Source organism: Colobus angolensis, unplaced genomic scaffold, assembly GCF_000951035.1.
Source record: "Colobus angolensis palliatus isolate OR3802 unplaced genomic scaffold, Cang.pa_1.0 Scaffold1, whole genome shotgun sequence".
NCBI lineage: Eukaryota > Metazoa > Chordata > Mammalia > Primates > Cercopithecidae > Colobus > Colobus angolensis.
In genome coordinates, this window is record NW_012110918.1 from 12552948 (window position 1) to 12564311 (window position 11364).

The following is an 11364-nucleotide window of genomic DNA, read 5'->3' on the forward strand; positions in this document are numbered from 1 at the left end:
GATTACCTGAAGTCAGGAGATCAAGACCATACTGGCCAACATGCTGAAACCCCATCTCTACTAAAAAATACAAAAATTAGCCGGGCATGGTGGTGCATGCCTGTAATCCCAGCTACTTGGGAGGCTGAGGCAAGAGAATCGCTTGAACCCATGAGGCAGCGGTGAGCTGAGATCGCGCCATTGCACTCCAGCCTGGGCAACAACAGCGAAACTCCGTCTAAAAGAAAGAAGGTCAAGTTTCAATCCTTGGCTCTATCACTAAAGCACTGGGACAAACAGGGCCCATTTGTGTGGATATCTCGCCTCTGATTCCTTCCTCCCTATTGTACCCTTCCTGGGAGGAGATTTCCAGAACCAAACCTTAAAAACCTCCTGACTTTTGTTGTTGTTGTTGTTGTTGAGATGGAGTCTTGTTCTGTCACACAGGCAGAGGCACTGTCTCAGCTCACTGCAACCTCCTCCTCCTGGGTTCGAGCGATTCTCCTGCCTCAGCCTCTTGAGTAGCTGGACTACAGGCGCGCGCCACCACGCCCCACTAATTTTTGTATTTTTAGTAGAGATGGGGTTTTACCACGTTGGCCAGGATGGTCTTGATCTCCTGATCTCAAATGATCCGCCCGCCTTGGCCTCCCAAAGTGCTGAGATTACAGGCGTGAGGCACCGTGCCCGGCCTTGCCTCCTGACCTTTTAACAAGGCTGACCTCCCCCAGCCCCCACAAAACCCCAGTTCCAGTTTCCAGCCCTGTGTTCCTGATGAACCAGGTGAGGAACCCACAGCAATCTTAATCCCCAATTTAGAGAGAAGCCCAGGGGGAGCCAAAGGTAAGACACAGGTGATGGGGCGCCCTTGGTGTGGGACAGGGGATGGGGTGCCCTTGGTGTGGGACAGGGGATGGGGTGCCCTTGGTGTGGGACAGGGGATGGGGTGCCCTTGGTGTGGGAGGTCAGGGAAGGACTTTCAAGAAAAAGGCCTGAGCCCAGAACCAGGGATGGGGGACACAGGTGAGGGCAGGTGGCAGGAAGAGACTGCACGAGTGTGCACAGGTACAGCAAGAACAGGTCTGTTTAATGACACAGCTGGGTCTGGTTACAAACATCAGAAACTAGAAAAGGAGGACAGGCAGTTACACAGATGAAGATGAGGATGGGCCAGGAGGGGACACAGGCATAGCAGCCACAGCAGCAAAACATCCTTGGAGACGATACATGTGACCAAGGGGCACACATGGGGGCCCCCTGGCAAGGCTGGCGCACATGAATAGACAGGGCCGACTGCCGGCCAGGAGGAGAGGGGGGTGGGGGAAGCCCTCGGCCCTCGGGGCTGAGGGTGAGACCCAGGCATGTGGTCCCGCCAACCTGCTGCCAAGCAGCCCGGATTCCCCGGGGCTACCCTGGTGGCCAAGGCAGGTGGAGCTGGCGGTGGAGGTTTCTGGATGGAGGCCCCTCCACTAGTGCGGTCATCCCATCCAGAACTTCGCTCTGCCCTTGCCCATTCTAGGGCAGTCAGTGAGTCAGTTCCTCTGAGGGAGCAGGGGGAGCCCACTCCTTTCTGCCTGGAAGTGGAATTCAGGAATGTGGGGAGCTGGTCTGAGAAGCGCTGGGCTTTGCCGCCAAGCCGGGTCGCCCCAGCCCTACCCCTCCAGGCCCAGGTCCTCTGCGCTGCTGTGGGATTTCCTCTTTGCCAGAACACTCTGTTCTCTGCACAACCGGAACAGCTCCCTGCCCCACTCACAGGTGGGGGCCAAACCGAGGCTTCTGGGCCCCGTGGATACACATTCTAGATATGTACGTGTGTATATATATGTGTATATATATATTTATATATAGCTCGTATATAGAATATATCTGTATATGTGGTAGATGTGTGCATGATACTCTAGATGGTGATGTGGAGACCTGCATGCCGGCTGGGCTGATAGAAACGGGGCTGGTTTATTCCCCAAGGGTCTCCTAGACCTGTCCCGCTTCCTGCCAGCTGCTCAGCTAGGTCTCTCTCTAACAGTGAGTAGAAAAGCTAAGAAGAGTGGGCCCCACTCTGCGAGCAGGAAGGGTCCCCCACCCTGCCCGCCGCGCTGGGGTCAGCATCCAGGCAGCCAGCGCCGCCTCCCGGCAGCTCCAGTGGGGGACCGTGGCCGCCACAGAGGCCTCCTTCGGGGAAGTTGAGTCAGGGATTCCTCCAGCTTCCTTGGCACCCAGAAATGGAGCGTCAAGGAGGGTCTTCAGAACTCGGCCTTCTGCTCAAGGTGCTGCCAGGGAGGGGGGTGGAGGGAGGGGTCCTACGGCCCCGAAGAGGGCAGTGTGGCCGGTGGGCTGTGGATGAGATAGGAAGGGAAGGACATACGTTACCAGAGGCAGGGAAGGACCCTTGGGGGAAAGGGGGAGGACCTGGGGCTGGCGAGGCTCACTTCCTGCCAAGAGAGCCGGCACAGTGCAGTTGAAAGCAACCGTGAGACCCAAGTTCTAGTCTCCGTCCTGCTACGAACCTGCTGTGTGATCTCAGGCAAGTCTACTGGCCCATGGGAGCTCCGGATCTTTTGCTCTAAAATGTGAATAATGTCTGTCTTGTGACAAACTGGGTAAAAAAGTGTTTCACAAACTGCATAGCACCATACCCGTGTGAGCACCATACCCGTGTGAGCACCATACCAATGTGAGCTCTTTTTCCATTAATTCTGAAATGTGGCGCATTCTGTCGGGCCTGTCTCGTCCCTCCTCGGGCCACCCATCTGTATTCTCGTATTCTCGGTACACACAGCCCCCACTGCAATCATCGTGCCCCCCCACCCCCACCCACGCAAAGGCGCACACCCTGGAGCAGAGACAGCTCAATAAACGGTGACGCCTGGCCCACCCCTGCTTCCCTGATAAGAGAAGTTGGGCGAGGGCCTTCTACGACTCTGCTCTGTAACTCTGTCCTACCCTCAAGCTCATGGGGACCCTGGCAGCCAGAGGCTCTGCAGGCTCAGGCCAGGGACACTAGGGGTGGGCTAGAGAATGTAAAGGGATGCGGGGCAACCCCACCACTTGACGGCTGGGAGCTAACCCCCATGGGGTGTCAGTTTCCACGGTAGCCCATCTCCATTCAGTCCACAAGGAGCAGAAGTGGGCGGAGGAGGAGACTTCGGCAGTTTCCAAATGTTTGGGGTTTGGAGAGATCTTAGTCCCTAGGGCAGGGTGGGGAGGGCAGGATGGGCAGCGTGCTGGGGAACTTGGGCCATGTGTTTGTGATTCACTGGAGCTCGCGCCCAGCCAGCTCTCTTTCCAGTCCCTCTTGGCCCTTGTAAAAAAGCCCTTTTCTCTGGAAGCAGGAAGTCTTGTGTCCTGGCTGTAAACAAACTCATCTTTGGCAGCAGAACTTGCCTGGGGAAAGGGGTGGGAGGGCAAGCAAGCCCCCTCCCCTCCTCTTCCCCTGTCTTTTCCCGGGACCCTCTGGGTGACAGCTGATGGGGAGTGAGGAGGCAACCACAGCTCTCCACGCTCTGCCAGTGCCCTCCTCTGGTGGGCCAACATCTGCTTGTTTCCCATTGACTCCCAGGTCTCAGGCAGGCCAGGGCCCAGCTGTGCACATCTGGAGTTGGCTTGGCTCCAGCCAGCAGTTCCCGAGGACTCCACTCTCTTGGGGTGGTGCTGACGGGAGAAGGGGGAGGGGAGCAGGAGCCAGCCTGGGGCCAGTGTGGTCAGCAGCAGGAAGGGCAGGAGGCCTGGCGTCCCCAGCTGCCCTCAGGGGACCTCCTCCAGGAGCTGTGCCTGTGAACAGGAGGGCCGGCAGTCTTGGGGGCCCATGCGGAGCCCGGCGGGAGACGCCGCCTTTTCCATGGGAAACTGCTGGGAATGTTTCTCTACCACGCGTGTCCTGGGCTGCTAGCTGACCTCTGCTTCCCATTCCCGCCTCCGCTCCTCTCACTCCTTCCTACTCCAGCCTTGCCTCCGCCTCTCCATTCAGCTCCCAGAGTCAGCCTCCCCTTGGGGGCCCAGGGAGGCTGAGTGTTCCCAACCGCCACGTCTGGGGGCTAGCCCTCCCCTCACGCTCCGAGTCAGCAGGAGTCACAGAGGCCGGCCACCCTCCTTGAGCCACCTCCTGGGCCCAGAACTGGAAGCCCAGCCTCCAGGTCAGCCAGGAAGTAAACATCCCCTTGCTTGTGTGCGTGTGAGTGACACCCATCTAGCTCCCTCGTGGGCTGGGGCATGTGTGTGTGTATGTGTCCTCGTGATCCTCCTGGCTCTAGCCCTGTTGAGGCAGAGGGCATTTAGCAGCACTGGTCGGCATGAGATGGAAAAACAGCCCCTTGTGATTGGCACCCAGGGAGGAAGTGGCTGGGCTGGCCTGGGCTGCCTCTAAGCCTGACGATCGGGCCTTCCCGCCAGGAGCCTCTGGCGCCTCTCTGCCTGGGCAGCTGTGGCTTTGGGTGCTCTGAGCACTCTCTGGCTCTAGGGAAGGGGAAGGCTCTTTGGGAGGATTTTTGCTCAGGGCTCATGGCTCTGCACAGCCTGAAGTCACAGGGGAGCCATCTTGAAGGCCTTTTCCTATTATTCCTGTTCTTACATGTCAGACCCCAGAGTTGGCCTGCCTCAAGTGTACCTGCCCAGGTGGTCAGCCCCAGGGCCCCAGGAGAGATGGGAGACCTCGGGGACAGGAGAAGACATGGCGGGGAGGCTGCCCAGCCCACCCTCGCCCGCCTCCTCACGTGGTGGCGTTGGGGACCTGCTGCACCCAGCCCACTTCCTTGTAGGCAGCGGTCACGTGGCTGTAGATGAGGCCACGCAGCTTGGCCCAGGCTCTCTGCGTCTCAGGTGGGAAGTCATTGGCACATTCCTCGGCGACCACCTCCAGAATGACCCCAGAGAGGATCTGGGGGCAAAGGGAGGAAGGGGGAGTGAATGCCTGGGCACCCTGCGTCCCGCAACCCCCAGGCCCCTCCGCCCCCTGTGTGGCCAAGAGGATCATTCCTAACACAACAGTCTGGCAGCTCTGGAACCCAGTGCTCTCAGGACAAGGGTTGCCCTGGACTGAACCCCTCCATCCTGCTGCCGGGCACTGCCCCTCCCTCTCAAAGCCACTCAGGGGATCACCTCTGCTGCCCCAGGGAGCCCTCCCAGAGCCTGCGAGCTGCAGATGGCCATGAAGCGTGGGCCATGGCAGCTCTGCAGCAGATCAGGGCGCATACCTTGAAGTACACTGGTTCCACCTTGTGCTTGAGGGCATGGGCTTTCCCCACAAGGGCCAGCACAGAGGACACCTTGTCGGGGTCATGCAGGTTCTCCACGACAGTGTTGAGGGCCCCCATGACTCGGCAGGCGTGCTTCCGCAGCTGGGGGCTCCGCTCCATCTCCAGGGGTTCCTCCATGTGCTTGAACTGGCTGAAGTACTGCTTGGCCGAGGGGAAGTTCACAAAGAACCTGGCAAGAGGAACAGGGGTGGTCGCTGAAGCTGGAAGCTGCCTCGGGCTCACCCTGAAGCTGCCAGGATAGTGGGGGCTGAAGAAATGGACCCCAGTCCCCCCAACCCCTGCACCATCACTGTTTTCACTACCATCCGTAGACCTCAGCATAGACCCTCCTCGCTCTGGCCAAGCCGGCTTGCCCCTACCAAGTCTAGCTGTGTCTGTCTGCCAGGTTGCCCAGGCTGGTGGCTTCCTCTCCCAGGCCTCTGTCTTCCTCGCTTCTTGCTTCCTTCCCAAACTCTACACCCTCTTCAGGGCCTGCTCTAGTCATAGCTGAGACGGTAAGAGCTCAGGTTCTGCAATCATGAGTTGATCTGAAATTAAGTCCTCTCCAGTTGGTCTGAAACTTCTGATTCTCCCAAAATACTGCTTTCATGAAGTCATGCTCATGCTCGAAAACATTCAATGGCTCCCTATTGTCTGCCACAGCGAAACTCCTTAACCAGGCATTCCAGAATTCTGAACTGTCCCCCACCCACTTCTTCAAACTCATGTCCACATTCCCCACTATACTCGCATCATCCCAGTCCTGGCTCAGTGGCTTTACTTACCGTTGGGAAAATGTTCCTCGGGTGAGCCACATTCCTTTCTACTACCCTTTTTCTGTGTCAGACATGCCTTACCTGGAGCAGACTGGCCCAGGCGAAATGCTTTGCCCCCAAGGCCATTGGCACCACTCAGGTGACCTTCTCTGCCCTCCTTCCAGCCAGTCAGACGGGATCCCAAGGCTCTCATGCACCCTCTGACCCCCTGCCCTAGCTGGGGCACTGCAGTGTGGAAAATGACAACAGCTTTTTTTTTTTTTTTTTTTTTTTGAGATGGAGTCTCACTCTGTCGTCCAGGCTGGAGTGCAGTGGTGCAATCTTGGCTCACTGCAACCTCTGCCTCCTGGGTTCAAGTGATTCTCTTGCCTTAGCTTCCTGAGTAGCTGGGACTACAGGCATCTGTTACCACTCCCAGCTAACTAATTTTTTGTATTTTTAGTAGAGACCAGGCTGGAGTGCAGTGGTCCAATCTTGGCTCACTGCAACCTCTGCCTCCTGGGTTCAAGTGATTCTCTTGTCTCAGCTTCCTGAGTAGCTGGGACTACAGGCATCCGTCACCACGCCCGGCTAGCTAATTTTTTGTATTTTTAATAGAGACGGGGTTTCACCATGTTGGAGGCTGGTCTCAAATTCCTGACCTCAGGTGATCCACCTGCCTCAGCCTTCCAGAGTGTGAGGATTACAGGTGTGAGCCACCACGCCCAGCCGACAATGACTTTTGCACCTCCTCTCCCTGTCGAAGCTGGGTATCATGTGAGACATGGGCACGGACTCAATCAGAACTTACATAACTTAAGTGAATCCCCAGAAAATTTATGGAGTGTCCTGGACCTGTTCTTCCAGGTTGTTCTGCCCCTTCATGTGTCCCCTTTGTGATCAGAGGGAGCTGATAATTTGCGGAAGCAGCCCTTTGGCCAGCAATCGAGTCTCAGATGTGAGGGCTAGAACAGATGTGGAGAGGGCATCTGGCCGGGTCGTCCCTGCTGGTGGTGGAGCTGCTATTGGTGAGGGAAGTTTGCACAGTGACCAGGGCACAGTCTGTGTGGAGACTCAGGAGGGCCCCTCCCAGAGGCCAACCGTGATCTTGGGCAAACTGCTTCACAAGCTCCCTGTCTGCAGAAGGGTGAGAGGAGGGCTGCGCTCACTGCTTCATGGATACACGGGTGAGGACACGTGAGGCGATGGGTTTGAAAATACACTGAATTTTCTGGAGAAGCACTGTAATGGGGGACAAATGTGAAAAACCCAATTTGGACTTAAACAAGCACCTCAAACTTTGGAGGTTTTACAATTGCAATAAAAAATAATGATATGGCCAGGCACGGTGGCTCACGCCTGTAATTCTAGCACTTTACGACGCCAAGGCATGTGGACTGCTTGAGCTCAGGCGTTTGAGACCAGCCTGGGCAATGTGGCAAACCCTGTCTCTACAAAATACAAAAAATTAGCCAGATGTGGTGGTGCACACCTTTGATTCCAGCTACTCAGGAGTCTAAAGTGAGAGGATCACTTGGAGGCCAAGGCTGCAGGGAGCCAAGATTGTGCCATTGCACTCCAGCCTGGGTGACAGAGTGAGACCCTGAATCAAAAGAAATAATGATAATAATAATAATAAAAGGCCAGGTGTGGTGGCTTATGCCTGTAATCCCAGAACTTTGGGAGGCCAAGGCAGGAAGATCACTTGAGGCCAGTTCGAGACCAGCCTGGGCAACATAGTGAGATCCTGTCTCCAGAAAAAAAGAAAAAAATTGGCTGGGTGTGGTGGTGCCCGTCTGTACTCCTAGCTACTTGGGAGGCTGCAGCAGGAAGATCCAATCACATCATGAGCCCAGGATTGGAGGCTGCAGTGAGCCTTGATGGCACCACTGCACTCCAGCTTAGGTGACAGAGCAAGACCCTGACACAAAATATTAACAATGATATATATATATTTGCCTGATGTGTTACAATGTTTTTGTACTTTTTCTTTTCTTTTCTTTTCTTTTTTCTTTTTGAGACAGAATCTTACTCTGTTGTCCAGGCTGGAGTGCAGGGGCGCAATCTTGGCTCACTGCAACCTCTGCCTACTGGGTTCAAGGGATTCTCCTGCCTCAGACTCCCAAGTTAGCTGGGATTACAGGTACCCGCCACCACACCTGGCTAATTTTTGTGTTTTTAGTAGAGACGGGGTTTTACCATGCTGGCCAGGCTGGTGTGGAACTCCTGATCTCCAGTGATCTGTCTGCCTCAGCCTCCCAAAGTGCTGGGATTACAGGTGTGAGCCGCCGTGCCTGGCCTGTTATTGTATTTAATTGCCACAGCTAAGCAGGTATTACTTCTATTTTACTGATGAGGAAAGAACAGGGAACATTTATTGAGCACTTACTGTATGATCTCACGAATCCTTGCAGTTCTCTCCTGAGATTTGATCCTCATCCTATGAATTAGGAATTGATGTCCAAGATTGCCCAACAAAACAGATGGCAGCGCCAGGAGAGGGCCCAGGCAGGCCCTACTTTGACAGTTTCCCTACACTGCCTGGAGACAGCTGTGCCCGGGGATCGTGGCCTGGTAACCAGGTGTCTCCTGCCTCAACACCCACCACCGGGTTGTGGCCCTGAGGAATGACAGTCTCAGGGAGCCCCCACCCAGACCCTCCATGGTTCTGTGGCCCCTGGGGCCCATGTGCCTGGCTCCTTCCTCCTGGCTCTGAGATATTTCCACCTGAGACCCTCCCGATCTCAGCCTGTGCTGCCAGGGAGGAGTCGCCACAGCCAGCCCTGGGGAGTTTCTCAGCTCCCAGAGACATCTGGGCTTCCAAGAGAGCCTGAAATAGGCCTGTCTGAGTGTGAGGAGGAAGGTGTCAGAGTTACAACCAGGAGGGAGGGTGGGTGTTCCCTCTTGGTCTCCTCCTTGGCAGGGAATGGAAGTGTGGGGTCTGCCTCAGGCTCCGAAAGCAATGCCTCCTCCACCCCCATCAACGTGGCAACTTCTCCAGGTTGGGGATGTGGAGGTGCAGCTGCCTCCTTCCTGCCTTGCAGGCTAATAAGGGCTGATGGCACTGGCCTGGTGTAGTGGGGAGGGCAGAGGTGAGAGTGCTGGCCAGAGGGCTGCAGCTGGGGCCTTGACCTTGAGGATGTGTACGTTGTGTGTGGGAAGACAGGGTGCTGTGTCAAGACTGACGGGCCTAGGATCTGAGGAGGGACCTTCAGGAGCCCTTATCCCCCTTTCCTCCCCTTTCCCCACTGACCAGGCCCTGGACAGAGACAGGAGGAGAGAAAAAGGAAAGCAAAGCCCTGCGGGGCTTAGGCTGGCAGGGAGTGGCTGAGACAAAGCTGGGCCAGGCTGTCCTGGGGCTGGGCTCTAGTCCACAGAGAAGTGGAGTCAGAGTAGTGAGGGGTTACTCTGGGCACTGAGCCCATTGGTAACGACCTCCCCCAGCCCAGGCCCAGGCCCCCAGCCCAGGGAACTGGAAGAGGGGTGTAGAGAGAGAAAGAAATCTGAGCTGAAAACTCGGACTGCCCAGACATGGCCCTGGTCTCGGTGTTTCATTTCCCCCTTGGCATCTGCCCTTCCCTGGTCCCCTTCCTGGGGAGGGTCAGTGGTGCCCCGAGATGTGGATGGTGAGCCCTTCCTCCACGTATCCGCACAGGTACATGGCAGGGGTTGGGACAGAAAACCTCCAAGGTCCTGAAGACCTTGCCTCACTTCTTCATGGCGACACATGAGTGTGCCAGATGCATGCGGGGCCGGTGGGCTGCAGGTGCTGACACGCGGCTGACGGCGCCCTCCGAGGATGCAGTCTGGCGCGTCTGTGGCTCTGCTACCCACTGTGTCCTTGTGTGGGTGCCAGCACGTGTGGGGATCGGTGGTTCCGAGCGTCTGAGGCCCTAGTATCCCAATGTCCCTCAGCTTCCTGCCACTCCCAGCTGTGTTGCTGGGCCTGGGGGCTGCTGAGATAGCTGCCCTATCCTCAGGAGCACTCCTGTAACTCCTTAGAAGGGCTTCCAGCTGTTTTTTCCTCCAAAATCTGCTTCTGAGTTGGAATCAGGGCATATCATGGTGGAACTGGATAGGTCCCAGGCTTGGGAGAGGCCACAGGGAGAAGAAGCTGGAGATGGAGCTGGCCTGGGAGTCAGGCATGCACTAAAGCTGCCCTTCCAGAGCGAGGCTTCACCCCGTCTGCACATGACAAGGCTGCCCTACTCTGGCCTAGATTTGACCACTTTCCTCTGCCAAGAACAGGGGCTTGAGGGTGAGCATGGTCTGGGGCTCCTCCGCCTGCAGCCGCAGGGACCAGCACGTGTGGGAAGAGAGCATGCATTTGTAGCTAGAGTCAGTGACTAGCTTTCGAGGCTTGGACACATCACCTCTATGAGGATGGTGTGCGTGCTCTATGCACAGGTGTGTGAAGAACGGGATGCTCTCTGTTCATGGGTTTCTTGGGGGCATATGGTGCCTGAATGACCCCTAAGCCCAAACCACTGCATTTCCTCCCTAGGTGGGGGGTTTTAGGGTTAGGCCCTGTCTCCTGAAGCTTCTCTCTTCTTCTCCTCACCCTCCTAACTCAGCAGGGATTGTATCCTAGGGGACTGTTTGCTTCTCCACTCACCTGTGCCTGCCCTGGGAGCTCCTGCTGGCCCATGCCCTCCAGCAGGAAGAGGGCAGCTGGGAACACTGGACCCCCGTGCTCTCCTCCTTCTCAACCTCTGCTCTTTGCTCTCTGTTCTTCCAAGAGGCTTTGAATCCAGCAAGCGGCTGAGCTGGAGACAGGGGTCTGCTCCTCTTTGTCCCCCTTCTTAGTTGAGCCTCGGTTTTCCCATCTCTAAAATGGGGTGCCCCTGCTACACCCTTTGAAAGGCCAGAAAAATGTGTGTGTCTGACAGCTTGGCTGGGTGTCTGGGGTCGCTGGCCGAGCAAGGAGTTCTGAGGCTGGGGAGAGGAGGAGGACCGAGGTGCTCTCCTGCATCTGGTTCCTAGTTCCTGGTGAGCACCGCGCCGGAGCCAGGGAGGGCACAACCAAGGCTTCGTTCACCCCAAGGCGCCCCAGGCTGCCTGCCCCGCCGACCTCGGACCGGCCCCATTCGCGGCTGGGGAGGTGGCGCTGGAGCTCGGACCCGGGCCCAGCCCGCCTCTGCCCGGAGCCGCTGCCGCCCTCCCTGCCCAGGGCCCGGCCGGGCCAGGCGACACCTACCTCACCAGGATGGCCACCCCCACGTCCTCGCAGTTGGCATAGAGCCGGGCCCACGTAGCCTGCACCGCCTTCCTCTCCGCCTCGGACAGCTCCTCGCTCCGCTCCCTGCGCTCGATCTCCATCTCGCCTGGCACTTTCTCCATGAGCAGCTCCAAGCCCAGCCCGGCTTTGCTCGGCGGCGGCGGTGGCGGGGCGCGGGGCGCGG

At 57.2% G+C, this 11364-nt stretch overlaps 2 protein-coding genes across 3 annotated transcripts in view; one reads left to right on the forward strand and one right to left on the reverse strand.

Annotated features, from left to right (window-relative positions):
* Positions 1-1045: 1045 nt before the first annotated feature.
* Positions 1046-11364, reverse strand: CYGB (cytoglobin). Of its 2 annotated transcripts, XM_011950904.1 has the most exons (4): positions 11160-11364; positions 5166-5397; positions 4686-4849; positions 1046-2310 (listed from the first exon to the last, which is right to left on the reverse strand). In XM_011950904.1, the coding sequence occupies exons 1-4, from the start codon at positions 11300-11302 to the stop codon at positions 2277-2279; spliced, it is 573 nt and encodes a 190-aa protein (XP_011806294.1). In that variant the 5' UTR covers positions 11303-11364; the 3' UTR covers positions 1046-2276. The 2 variants fall into 2 exon arrangements, with proteins under 2 accessions (XP_011806294.1, XP_011806224.1); XM_011950834.1 differs by lacking the exon at positions 11160-11364 and having other exon boundaries at positions 5166-6380.
* PRCD (progressive rod-cone degeneration) overlaps positions 1259-11364 on the forward strand; it is a 26450-nt gene continuing 16344 nt past the window's right edge. Inside the window, exon 1 of the transcript XR_001002749.1 lies at positions 1259-1506. The gene's annotated coding sequence lies outside the window, so the exon portion shown is untranslated. The remainder of the gene's footprint in view (positions 1507-11364) is intronic.

Bases quoted from the DNA above. Each gene is read 5' to 3' on its own strand.
- CYGB (XM_011950834.1), bottom strand. From the start codon at position 5,549: ATGCTGAGGTCTACGGATGGTAGTGAAAACAGTGATGGTGCAGGGGTT. The intron at 4,850-5,165 runs GTATGCGCCCTG...CTTTGCCCCCAG, and splicing joins TGGAACCAGTGTACTTCAAG to ATCCTCTCTGGGGTCATTCT. The intron at 2,311-4,685 runs GTGAGGAGGCGG...TCTCATCCACAG, and splicing joins CAGGTCCCCAACGCCACCAC to CCCACCGGCCACACTGCCCT.